The 13,527-nt window shown below is 43.4% G+C and overlaps 1 protein-coding gene across 1 annotated transcript; it reads left to right on the forward strand.

Moving 5' to 3' along the window:
* Positions 1 to 5,062: 5,062 nt before the first annotated feature.
* Positions 5,063 to 8,716, forward strand: Sftpa1 (surfactant protein A1). The gene is made up of 5 exons (XM_021657786.2): positions 5,063 to 5,162; positions 5,754 to 5,948; positions 6,145 to 6,264; positions 6,968 to 7,045; positions 7,404 to 8,716. The coding sequence occupies exons 2-5, from the start codon at positions 5,777 to 5,779 to the stop codon at positions 7,772 to 7,774; spliced, it is 741 nt and encodes a 246-aa protein (XP_021513461.1). The 5' UTR covers positions 5,063 to 5,162; positions 5,754 to 5,776; the 3' UTR covers positions 7,775 to 8,716.
* Positions 8,717 to 13,527: the final 4,811 nt, after the last annotated feature.

Here is a 13,527-nt window from a genome sequence, read left to right on the forward strand (position 1 = left end):
ATCAATAGGAAAAACCAACCAACCAACCAACCAACAAACAAACAACCTCCTCAAATCAATAAATCCCACCACCACCACCACCAGAAGACCCAAACCAAAAAAACCAAACCAAACCAAAACCCAAACACAACAAAAACAACAGACAAGCAGCACAGAGAAGAAGCAAAGGAAGTTGGTAGGGGACAGCCAGCATGGGAGGAAGAAATTCAGGGGTTGGTTATCTTTGAAAGCCAAGACTATGAGAAATACTGTATGAGTTTGGTGATGTGAAGTCTAGGAATGTCTTACTGGGCCAAATCACTACTTTATGTGAGGTTCTATATAACATCTCACTTTCCTGCCAACATGTTTTGTGAATTATCAGTAGATGTTTTCAGTTAAAAAATAATTTGAGTCTTCCTTCAGAGGCCCTCTATGGTAGCCTCCTGTCCTGTTCCCTGTTTTCTCCCTCTTCTGTTGTCTTTCTGAATGAGGATGGAGCATCTTACCCTTCCTTCTTGCTTAGATTCTTTAGGTGTGCAGATTTTAATATGATTATCCTATATTATATGGATAATATCCATTTATAAGTGGCTATATGCCATCTGTATCTTTCTGTTTCTGGGATGCCTCAGTCAGGACGATCTTTTCTAGAACCCACCATTTGCCTGCCAATTTCCTGATTTCCTTGTTTTTAATTGCCGAGTAGTAGTCCATTGTGTAAATGTACCACAGTTTCTGTATCCATTCCTCAGTTGAGGGATGGGACATCTGGGTTGTTTCCAAATTCTGGCTATTATGAATAAATTTGCCATGAACATGGTTGAGCAAATGTCCTTTTTGTATATATATTTGAGCATATTTTGGATATATACCCAACAGGGTATCAAAGCAGATGCTGAGACTCATAGCCATACTTTGGGCAGAGTGCAGAGAATCTTATGAAAGAAGGGGGGAGATAGAACAACTTGGAGGGGACAGGAGCTCTGCAAGGAGAGCAACAGAACCAAAATATATGGGCCCAGGGGTCTTTTCTCAGATTAATACTCCAACTAAGGACCATGCATGGAGAAGACATAGATGCCCTGCACAGATGTAGCCCATGGCAGCTCAATCTCCAAGTAGGTTTCCCAGTAAGGGGAACAGGAGCTGTCTCTGACATGAACTCATTGGCCTGCTCTTTGATCACCTTCCCCTGAGTGTGTGCGCGAGGGAGCCTTACCAGGCCAGAGAGGAAGACAATGCAGCCAGTCCTGATGAGACCTGATAGGCTAGGGTCAGATGGAAGTAGAGGAGGACCTCCCCTGTCATTGGGCTGGGGGAGGGGCATGGGAGGAAAAGAGGGAGGTAGGGTGGGATTGGGAGAGGACAAGGGAGGGGGCTATAGCTGGGATACAAAGTCAATAAATTGTAATAAATAAAAAATAAACAAAATATTTTGAAACAAAAGTATACTTTTTTTCTCAAATTGCTTCCCAGCACTATTATAAACTTATGGTATTTAACACATTATGACTATTTAACTTATTCACATTATGATTTCTAGAACATAGGAATCATTAGTTTTAACTAGATAACATCACTGTTCCTGAATATGATGTCACTATCTGGGATCAGCTCAGCCAAATGTGTTTAAAATGTCAGAACATTTTAAGCTTGTGCTTTCATGTGGCTTAGTGAAGAGAGTAGAGAAGGCTCTTTGTAGCCTGCCATAATTTGATTTAATCATGATTAGATTAGGTTGAATTTATGGAGTGCATGTGTATGGAACAAGGGCCTAGGGGAACCCTGCTGGTCTGCCTTCAGCATGGTTGTTACCACCTGGCCACCAGGGCACTGGCCATGGCAGGGTTGAGCTCAGCTTCTCATGGAAGGAGAAGGTAAGCAGGCTCTTGAGTTCCTCAGTTCATCTTGACCTCTTCAAAGCATCTGGGGCTATAAGAGCCTGCCTCAAAACCACCGCCACCTTCACAGTTTACAAGCTGTGGGCTTTGGGGACAGTCTGCATCTAGTTTGATGTTTGCAACCTCAGGGCCAAGGCTGGGAAGTCAGTGCTGTTGTGCTCAGTAGCTTGACTGAACCTGGATCACCATGGACAGAGTTTCTGGGTGACATGGAGGACAGTCTTGGGAGCTGAGGCGGAGGCTGGATTTACCCTGTAGATTGGAAGGCCAATCTTAGCCTGGCTCATGGCTTTGGTTAGTATGGACAGAGCCTGCACTGGAGTCTTCAGGAAAGCCTAAATAGAGCTTTAGAGGCCAAGCAAGATGAAGTCTGAGCCAGGCTTCAGAACTTGCAGGCTGTGTCACCTCTGAAAAGTCACAGCTATACTGAGACTCAGTTTCCTCCTATGTTACAGGGATTAAAAATAGATCCTGCTGGGAGGTGAGAGAGATGGGTGGAGAAGATGCAAAGGGTATAGTTAACACCAAATATCTCGCGGGCACTCCAGGGTGGATAGTGCTTCCTATTAGGCTTCTCCAGGTGCACAGCACCCATCTGCCTTCTGTGGGCAACAGGGATGGACAGGCAGCCAGAAGAGCCCAGACAAAAGGAGACACACAAAAACAAAGATTCTGCCTCCCAGACCAGGTCATGGGGTGCTTGAAATGGGAGAAAAATTTGCAGGAAGTCTTAGTGAAGTAAGCTCATCTCTCCTGCCATTTTAGGTCTCCCGAGTTAAAGATGCCCTCTATGAATGGTGGAACCTGATGAAGAGGGCACACTGTGTTGTAACAATTGTCTGCAAAGCCCTTCAGTTGGCTGCATTTTCGCATGCAACCAGCAGAGGGCAGAGCAGACCCATGCAACACCTGTGAAAGGGCCGTTCTGCTCATTCCAGGAGAGACAATGAGACTGTAATTGATGTATCACTTTCCTTACCTACACTAAGGCTCCTGGATGCCTTAGTGTACCTGTGCCCCAGAACCTTCCTGTCCCAAATAATTCCTCGTTTTTCTCCTCTGTGGAAAAGAGCCTCCCCCTCCTTTTTTTTTTTTTTTTTTTTAAAGAATAGGAACAAACACAAAATGCGATTTTATGCAAGGCCTGCAGCACCAATCAGCTAAGAACTGTCTTTATATTACAAATTCAGTCATTTATTTTACAAATGTAATGACTGAGGCCTGCCGCGAGGTAACTATGGTCAACAAGTTACAGAGCCCAGTTAAGTGTAGAGGTAAATTCTGTATGTGTATGTTCCGTCTTCCCCCTGACCTGCTTTGAGGTGTAAAAGCCTGGTCCTTATGACAGGAGAGGCAGGAGGATGGCTTCCCACCCCTCCAGTGTTAGAGGTGGAGGTGGCTGGCACCACTGCCTCTGCTGATCTTAGAACAGTTATCTTAGGGTCTAAAGTGGAAGAGAACCAGAAAATAGCCCTCTCGGGGACTTCAGGGGTCTTTCTGCTTAAAGACACCAGCCCATATCCCCCACTGTGGCAGATGCTGTATAGACCCTGTCCAGCACTGCCTGTGGAAGTGTGTAAGTCAAGGGCCTTGCATATTGTATCACTACCATTACCTAATTCCATGATATTTTTCTCATTCCTCCAAAGAAACCCTGTATAAAGCAGTCACTCTCGGTTTCTCTCTCCCTCACCTGCTAGAGGTGGCTATTTACTTTTTATCTTGATGATTTGCCTACTCTAGACATTTAATATAATTAGAATAATTCAATAATTTTTGTACCTTTTTTCACTTAGCAAAACACTTTCAAGGTTTATCTCTACCGTAGCATGTATCCTTAACTTTCATCCTTTCTTACGGCTAAGTAATGTGCCGGTACGTTTTGTTTGCTCATTACTGAAACATGAGGGCTGTTTGTATCTTTTGATCTGAACAGCTGTGTACAAGCTTTGGAATGCCTGCTTCCAATTGTTTTAGGTAAAAAGCTAAGAATTGAATTGCATCATAAGAACAATTTTTTTCTTCTTACCTTAAATATTTTGAGGAGCTCCCAAAGTGCCTTCCAAAATCGCTGTACTATTTTTCATTTAATCAGTGACGTCTGAGAGTTCCACTTTCTTTGTGTGCTCAGTGCTTGTTGCCGTTTCTTTTGCTTGTTAGTTACAGTCATCGGAATGGTACCCTATGATAGTGTTGCTTTATATTTCCATGGTTGACAGTGCTGTTGAATCTTTTAATGTGTAAATGGATGTTTGTTTATTTTCTTTGCATGTTTGTGTGTGTGAATACGGACATGCGTGTGGCACTGAACACATGTGGAGGCCAGAGGAGAACCTCAAGTGTCAGTAGTCACCTTCCACCTTGTTTCATATAGGGCGTGGATTGCCAGTGCCCTCCAGTCTAGCTGATGAGTGAGATTCAGGTTCTCCTATATCCTCTTCCCATCTGGACAGAGGACAGCTGAGCCCTGCTTTACCTTGTTCTGGGGATGCAATCTCAGGCCCTCACACTTTCCTCACTGAGCCATTTCCTCAGCCCCTGCTTTGCACTTTATTTTATTCTGAAAGATATATTTTTTAATTCTTTGATTCTTCTTCTTACCTTTATCTAATTTCATGTTTTTATTTTATAAACAGATTTTCTTTGTGTGCGTCTTGCTCTGCTTTCTTTCTCTTCTCTCCCCCTTTTATTTAACCTTGCTTCTTCACTTTTTCTTTTCTCTGAGCCTCCTTTATTTAATCTCCTTGTTTTTATTTTTGTTACTTTTATTAATTTTCAACATTAGAATTTTATAATTTCCCCTTTGATTTCTTTTCTATGGCCATTGGTGATAGAGTAGCTGGACTTAACTGATTGATTTTTTTTTTTTTTGTCATGCTTGTGTATGTGGTTCCTTCTGGTGGTTTGGTTCTTTTTTCTGAGTGGCCGTGGATCTTCATCAGAACTTGGGTAAAGGCTTTCATTTTGTGCTGCTAGCCCAGAGTGTTAATTCAGAATAGAGGGGTGGCTTTGACAAGAGAAAGCGTCCCTTCACACACACACCCGGGAGCTTGCCTTCTGCAGATTCTCTGCTCCCCTCAAGGGTTTTTAAGTGCTTTTTTTGTTAAGTGCTCAGGAGGAAACTAAGCTGTGTAAACAAGATGGCTGCTTCCTGCCAGGCTCTTCTTTGAGGTAGGGCCTCCGAGGGTGGGGAAAGCTTGCGTCTATAAATGATGCTGTCCACCTGCGTACTCTCACGTGGAGGCATATAGCCGCACGGCCTACAGGCTCTGTGTGTAGGTGAGCTTAGCCACCAGTCCCGGGTTTCTGGCAGTAAGGTCCTCACAGTTAGTTAAGGGCTATCTAGGCAGAAAGCTACAGCTTGCCACTGACATTTTAGCAGGAGTATGAAACCTGCTCATCTCTGTCTAGCCTTGGCTCTCTGATCCCTGAGAACCCAAAACAGAGTAACTTAAAAAACATTGAGGGATAGATGGAGTAAACTGGTGACCACAGACCTCCCTATTAGGATTGTTTACAGAGCACCGAAGGTTTAGTAAGGTCAGAGAGGTACAGCAAGTTCCCTGGGGCTACACAGTGAGGTTATAACAGAAAAGAATGTCCTAAGGACTCAGGCCTCTGACTCTGACTCACTCCTCTTCTGTTTAGGAATGACATTAATGGGAGCAGAAGGGCTAGAGTGTGGTTGTGTTACACAGCAGATGGTGCTGGAATTTCTAATGGGATAGTTTGGGCCTTCTTGGTATTCTTGGCTGTACTTGTCTGTCATGCTCCTCTGTGTTCCTGGGTACTGCCAAGTGCCCAAAAATGGAGGTCAGAGGAGAGCTCTGCTAATGCTGTAGATGGGCTGGTGTCCCTTCTCTCCTGCAGGAGAAGCTGCTGGTGCAGTAGCCATGTCACTGTGCTCTTTGGCCTTCACCCTCTTCTTGACTGTTGTTGCTGGTATCAAGTGCAATGGGACAGAAGTGTGCGCTGGAAGCCCTGGTATCCCTGGAACTCCTGGAAACCATGGCCTACCCGGCAGAGACGGAAGAGATGGTGTCAAAGGAGACCCCGGACCTCCAGGTACTATGTGGGAGAAGCCATCCTTAGCTCAGGAACAGGGACTTGCTTTCAGGCAAGTCTGTCTAGGGCTCTAGCTGATGAGACTTTAGAGTCCCAAGGCTGGATCATGTATCTTTATAAAGTTCTGGTGGAGAGAGAAGTGAGTCACCCACATGCTAATGGAAGTCCACATGTCTGTGTCCTCTTCACTCGGTAGGTCCCATGGGCCCTCCTGGAGGAATGACAGGTCTCCCTGGGCGTGATGGGCTGCCTGGGGCCCCTGGTGCACCTGGAGAACCTGGAGACAAGGGAGCACCTGGAGAGAGGGGCCTTCCAGGTGAGCAGGGCTGGGGCTAGTGAAGTGGTGATGAGGCACAGCATGCTAGCCACATGAGGGATGGAAGGAAGGGTGCATGGCGCACTGCTAAATCTAAGTAAGAAAATGGGAAGTTGAGGAGAGAAAGTATAGGGGTTTGAATAACAGATATCAGAGACTGACACGCATCGTGCCTAGTGATGGAGAGACACATGGTGCCCTGTGGAAGAAGGAAGGGAAGTGGCACTGGGAGGCCTAGTGGTCTTTCTTAGTACTGAGGCTCTGGGGTATCCTGAAAACTAGACTGGGATATACAGATCTGGAATCCAGGAAGAGAGTGTGATCTGGATTCCTACACACTGACAGTAGCTCTAGGTATGGATCAGCATGGTGGACTACCAGGAAAGTTCAGAGGTCATCATTGTTGCTCTAGGTAGAGTGTATGGTGGGTACTTTTCCTAAGCCAGAAAAACACATACATGGGCATGAAGGGCCAGTCAAGGGATACAGGAAAGTAGAGCAGGAAAGCTGAGCAGGCTCGAGGCTACATTAAGAGATGGCTGTGTAGGAGCATGGAAGCTCTGCTTCTGGGCCACTGAAACTGACTCCTAGGCTCTGGGCATGGCATTAGATGACAGAACTCCAGCCTTGAAGCTGGCAGAACATGTGATTGGTGGAGCTCTTTGCTGGATTGCCCTATCCTGGATGTGTGTGCTCTTCATAGGGTTTCCAGCTTACTTGGATGAGGAGCTCCAGGCTGAACTCTACGAGATCAAACATCAGATTCTGCAAATGATGGGAGGTAAGGGGACTGCTTGGTGTCTCAGCAAGCACAGATCTCTCAGTGCTTCCTTACAGTCATCAGTACCAGGATCCAGAGCCTAAACGCCTATCAAGTAAGTGTAGACATGGGGCCTTAGAGAAAGGATTTACTCCCAATATCATTGGAAGGCATGCAACTGCAGATTCTGGCAATAAGTAATTGTTAGGTGGATGAAAAAAGAGAGATGAATTTTAAAATTAGGCCTGGAAGAGGAAGGGAAAACTCTTAAAAAAGCAGAGATGGAGAGGTTGTGGAGAAAGCTTAAGAGCAAGAGCCTAAGTCAGTGGAGTAGGTGGAGAAACTGGGTCAGTAGCTTAATCAAGGCTTCTTTGCTTAGTCCTCAGCTTGCAAGGATCCATGCTGACAGTGGGAGAGAAAGTCTTCTCCACCAATGGTCAGTCAGTCAGCTTTGATACCATTAAAGAGATGTGTACCAGAGCAGGTGGCAACATTGCTGCCCCGAGAAGTCCAGAAGAGAATGAGGCCATCTCAAGCATCGCAAAAAAGTACAACCTCTATACTTACTTGGGTGTGATTGAAGATGATAATTCTGGAGTCTTCCACTACCTGGATGGGACTTCTGTGAACTACACCAACTGGTACCCAGGGGAGCCCCGGGGCAAGGAGAAGTGTGTAGAAATGTATACGGATGGGAGATGGAATGATAGGAACTGCCTGCAATACCGGCTGGCCATTTGTGAATTTTGATCAACCACTTAGATGAAAAAGATGAAATCTCACATTGTCTTTTAGCCTCTATCCTGATGATCCATCTGATCTGTAAGATCCTGAAACTCCCTTTCACCAAATTTCTTTGTGGCAATCAGAATTAAAAACATCCCTAGTCACCCCATCTCCCCCATGGGTCCCAAACTGTTCTCTATAATCATTTTACATCCTGAATGTCTCCCTAGAGTCTCTCCTGAACATTCACTCAAGGCAGCCACTGCCAACATTGGCCTTCACTGTGAAACAGATACTTACTTTTCCCCTCATCTTGTCCAGTTTCTTCATTTATAAATGGTGGCCATGAGATTCATTGTGGAAGGACCTTTTTAAATTACACAGAAAGTGCTCACCCCCTGACCCTTCTAACTCTCTTCTGCACCTCACCCTTTCACTGTCCCAAGATTTAGAAGTCTAGATTAAACATAAATATATCCATAGAAGATTTCTGGGAAATGCCTAGTGTATGGAGTTCTCCACATTTAGTATCATCTGCATCCATGCTTTCAAGGCAAATTTGGTCTCTAAGAAGTCAGAGAACCAGATAGGGACATAGCTTAATACTGGTGGAACAAAACCTCTCTGGTTGGCATATATGACACCTTCCCTTGGGTCTGGAGGCCAACTTGCTCCCTTGACTTAACAGGAGCTACCTTGGATTTTGAGAGAACCATCTTTTCCATCCAAGACCCTAACTTAAGTTATTTCCTACTAATAGATATAACTACATTTCATTTCACATTACTGAGGCATGAATGACACTAACCTCACTCTGTTTTCTCTTCTTGTTAACTCTCAGCTATTTCATTAAAAGCAACTGTGTTCCAGGTGTTGGTCTGTCTTCTGGTGATCCTTGGGAACAACCCTTTTCTTTGAGCCCATTTCTTCATCTATGGGATGGAAATAAAGTAATTATTATATTTACTCTACCTATCAATATAATTGCCCATAATACAGCAAATACAGCAAAGATACAGCAAAGACTGTTAATCACATGCTGTTTTCCAAGTACACTGATAAGCACTAATAACATAGCTGTTAGGCATCATTAATCTTTATATGCTGCCACAGAACTAGATTAGGGGCATGAGAGCTAAAGAGGTATCTGGAAGAACATGACACTTGTGCTGATGACTGGGTGTCAAGGTAACTCCATATCTGAGCACATATGATCCATGGTGAGGAGTGACATCATCTTTTTCACCCCTACTCAGCAACTGAGATGGTTTCTGCTGTGCCATGTTGGAGGTGGTACTCCAATACAGGTTTCTACGAGTTATCCTAGTCTCAAAGGAATGGAGTAGATTTTATGATTCACTTTAGTCTCGGCTATGTGGAATGAGACCATGACTCACACCCCAGCTCTCCATAGGGGTATAACTATGCTTTGAGGGACAGCCACCCATACATTTCCCATCTTTTCTTGGGCAAAAGGAAGCCCAGGAACAAAGGTAGATGGATAATTGTTGCTTACACCTTCATAAATGCTGCTTACGCTTTCATAACTGCTAAGCTACCCTGCGTGTTTAGAACTCAACACACAAGCTGTTGAGGGTTTCCTGAAATAAAAAAAAGGCAAAAAAATAAGCATATATTTTCATTTTTATAGATCCACAGTCTAAAGCCCTAAGAGTTGACATTGTCCCATTTTTCTATTAAGTATTTTTTATGACATTACTTGATAGTGTTACTACATTATTTTGGACACATTTTTAGTGAGCTATTGCTGGTTTGGGGGAGAGCATGATATTTATTCCCAACTAGCTTTTTGGATTTTTGAAAATACTTTCAATATAGGCGACTCTTTTCTAGTTTTACACATATATCACTGCATTTGCAAATAATGGGTGTTTTTTCCCCCTCTTCGGAGAATCTCATGTGTGTATATAATGAAATATGATCACACCCACTCTCATTTCACTCTCTACCTTCCAACTTCATGCCCTCCCTTTCTTCTTCAATGCAAAATGTATTTTGTTTCCCCCATGTGTGCATCGGTATGGGGCCATCCACTGGAACACATGAAAGACATATATTGTTTATTCTCCTAATGTGTCATAGGAGAATTTCTAGTGCTTCACCATTGAAAATTTATTGTTACAGCTTTCCCATGTAGGTGCCTGATGGGACCTGAATTCACATAACACAGTGAGGGTACCTGTGTATATGAAGTCAGCCTACATGTCCATCAACAGATGAGTAGACAAAGAAAGCATGGCATATGTCCAAAATTAGGTTGCATTCTAGCATAAAAAAGCCAGAATTGTGTCAAGGAAACTGATGGACTGGAGATCAATACATTGGGTGAAATTAGCCAGACCCAGAAAAAGGCTACATTTTCTATTTTATGTAAAAACTATATTTAAATATATCTGTGTACCCTTGGGCACCCTCCTCCACCATGACATGAAATCAGATAAGGACTTTAGTGGAAGGGGGGAGACCAGTTGGAGAGGAAAGAAAGACCAAAAGATGAAAACATAGCAAAGTACATATTATCCACACATAAAAATGTCACAGTGAAACCATTCTTTTGGATGTTGTATTTTTAAATTGCATGTTTTAGGTTCCTAAGAGATACCTTGGACCAAGGTACTGAAGCTCCTTCTTTTTCTTAGTTTTCTAAGATTTTATTTTCAATTATTTTTGCAGGGCTGGCAATCAAATCTAGGGCTGTACTAGACAGGCATTCAACCACTGGGCTATACCCCTAACCCACTAAAGTACATTTTTTTAAAGTCAAGCCAGTTGTGGTGGCGCACACCGGTAGGATTTGCTGAAGGAGGCAGAGGCAGGAGGATCACGAGTTCGAGACAAGCCTGGGCTACACAGTTTGCAGATTCTGAGACCCATAACCAAGCCTTCGGCAGAGTGTAGAGAATCATGTGAAGGAAGGAGGAATTAGTATATCCTAGAGGGGACAGGGAGCCCCACAAGGTCCAAATATACCTGAGCACAGGAGTCTTCTATGAGACTGTTTATCCAACAAAGGACCATGCATGGATATAACCTACAACCCCTGCTCAGACATAGCCCATGGTAACTCAGTATCCAAATGGGTTCCCTAGTAAGGGGGACATGAATTGTTTCTGACATGAACTTATGAGCTTCCTGTCCCCCCTGAGGTCGGAGCAGCCTTGCTAGGCCACAGATAAGGACATTGCAACCATCCTGAAGATACCTGATAAGCTAGGGCCAGATGGAAGGAGAGGAGGACACCCCTTTCAGTGGACTCGGAAGTGGGCAGGGAGGAGATGAGGGAGGGAGGGGAGGATTGGGAGGGAAAGAGGGAGAGGGCTACAGCTGGGATACAAGTGAATGTATAAAATTATTTAAAAATAATAAAATATTAAAAAAGAATGTGTATATTGAACTTTGTCATGATTTTCCTGGAATTTTCTTAGTTCTACTGGCACAGGGAAAGTTAAACATGAATGGAGCCAGCTGGGCACAGCTGAAACTGAGAGATACTGAGTCTCAAGGAAGACTCCAAGATTGCTTCCGCTGGGCCTGAAAAGAGGAGGCTGTTCACTGGGAGTGTTACCAACACTCCTGTCCAGTCTAATGAAGAGTAGAGCGGGAAACAGAAGCTGGTCACCCTTGGGACAGCTCTGAACTTGCACAATAAAAAGTGTCCTTTATTCTCTGCCCATGAGATCACACTTTTAATATTTGTAAGGATGCTTAAATTCCCTCAGATTCTCTGATCAAGAAACCACATAAGGAAGGCATAAGACTCACTCCCAGTTCTAGGAGCAATGCTGAACCGTATTTATTGGGTCATGAGGAGAAAAGAAATGAGAGGCCTAAAGCCTACACAAAGAACCATAGGCAACTGAGGAAAGCTGGGAGTGGGAGAAACAATCTTCCCCAAAGACAAGAATGCTAATTGGTTGTCTAGTACCAAAGGTCAGTCCTAAAAATGTATGTGCAAGTAATATTGTATAGATGGAGTATGTTGTATTTAGGAATATATGTGTATATAAATACACATCTACACATATAATAACAATTAGTGAAAGAAGAGGCCATGGACATGAAGAAGAGCAGGGATGGGTATATGGAAGAGTTTTGAGAGAAGAAGGGGATGTAAGAAATAGTGTGTGTGTGTGTGTATATATATATTATAATCTCAAAAATAAAAAAATAAAATGGATAAATAAGAAATGAACTAGCTACAAACATAAAAAAATTTAAAACGAAGGATGAGAGGAATCTATAAGCCACACAATGCTAGGACAGTATGGTCCTACCTCACCTCTCAGAGAAATCTTCTTATGGGCTGTGTGAATGCCAGGTCACAGAAGCAACCTGTCACTTAGTCCCTACACATAAAGAGTTGCTCCCTAAAACACAAGACACCAGCAACAAGACACTGTCTACATACATGTGCAACTGATGCCTTGGTTTCGTGGGAGGCTCTTGCAGAGTCTTTCCCAAAAGAACTAGTTCACAAGAGGAACTGTCAGAAGACACTGAACAATCAGACACAACCAGCCAATGTGTTTGAGAAGCAACGATATCCTCACTGACAAGTAATTCCCTGTAAGAACAGACATGTGTCATGTTTGAACCAATATTCTTTTCATCTTTCACGTATCCTAAAATAATATCCATGTATACAATTTCATGTGACCATTATGCTTGCCTAAAAGGATCAGCACATTCTAGAGTGACACTTGGGCTATCAGATAATGAAACAAGATACCCCAGGGGACTAGAATTTCCTCCAGGAATTCATGTTGGGTGAAGCCTGATGCCAGCAGGAAGAGGAGTTTGTCTCCCCAAAAGGAATTTCACAGAATTCACACAAGTCTTCAGACCACCTTATAGGAGAGACTAGAGCCGAGGGAACTATGGATTAAAGAATGGTGGGACCATGCCTGGGCTAGGACCTCTTGACTATTCCGGCCTTCTTAAACTTTAATCTTGTGTCAGAACCTAGAAAATATTCTGAGGGATCACTGGATCTCTTTGTCCCTCTTCCTAACGTGACTATACTGAGTAAGTCTCCTTCTCCTTCTTCTTCTTCTTCTTCTTCTTCTTCTTCTTCTTCTTCTTCTTCTTCTTCTTCTTCTTCTTCTTCTTCTTCTTGTAAACTATTAATTTGGCTCTTTTAATTTACTTACTGAGTATGAGTTACTGAACCTGGCTTCTTAGGGCTGCCAGGGACACCAGCTCCAAACTAAAACTAATGGAAATAATAGTCACACATGCAAGGAAGTATGAGAATAGGCCACTACTCATGCTTTACTTTAAGAAGCAGCCTTACCAGTCCACAGAGGAAGACAAAGAAACCAGTCCTGATGAGACCTGATAGACTAGGGTCAGATGGAAGGGGAGGAGGACTTCGCCTATCATTGGATTGGGAGAGGGGCATAGGAGAAGAAGAGGGAGGGGAGTGTGGGATTGGGAGGGGATGGGAGGGGGGCTACAGCTGGGATACAAAGTGAATAAACTATAATTAATAAAAATTAAAAAAAGAAGCAATAGCTTTAAATCCTGTCACTACTTTGTGGTTACAGTGATGAATTGAATGTGAAGTAAGAAACCTTAATTACAAAACTGGGGACAACTCATCTGGGCTGTGTTTTAACTCAATTCCAGGAATCTGGCATTACAGGGGTCTTTGAAGAGAGTGTGTAAAGAATTTGAGACCTTGTGCTGGTATTGAGAACAAAGTAAGCTTCAAATGTTAAGCCTGTAAATATCTGTATTGAGACTTTTAGCAAAAC

Source organism: Meriones unguiculatus, chromosome 9 (genome assembly GCF_030254825.1).
Source record: "Meriones unguiculatus strain TT.TT164.6M chromosome 9, Bangor_MerUng_6.1, whole genome shotgun sequence".
NCBI lineage: Eukaryota > Metazoa > Chordata > Mammalia > Rodentia > Muridae > Meriones > Meriones unguiculatus.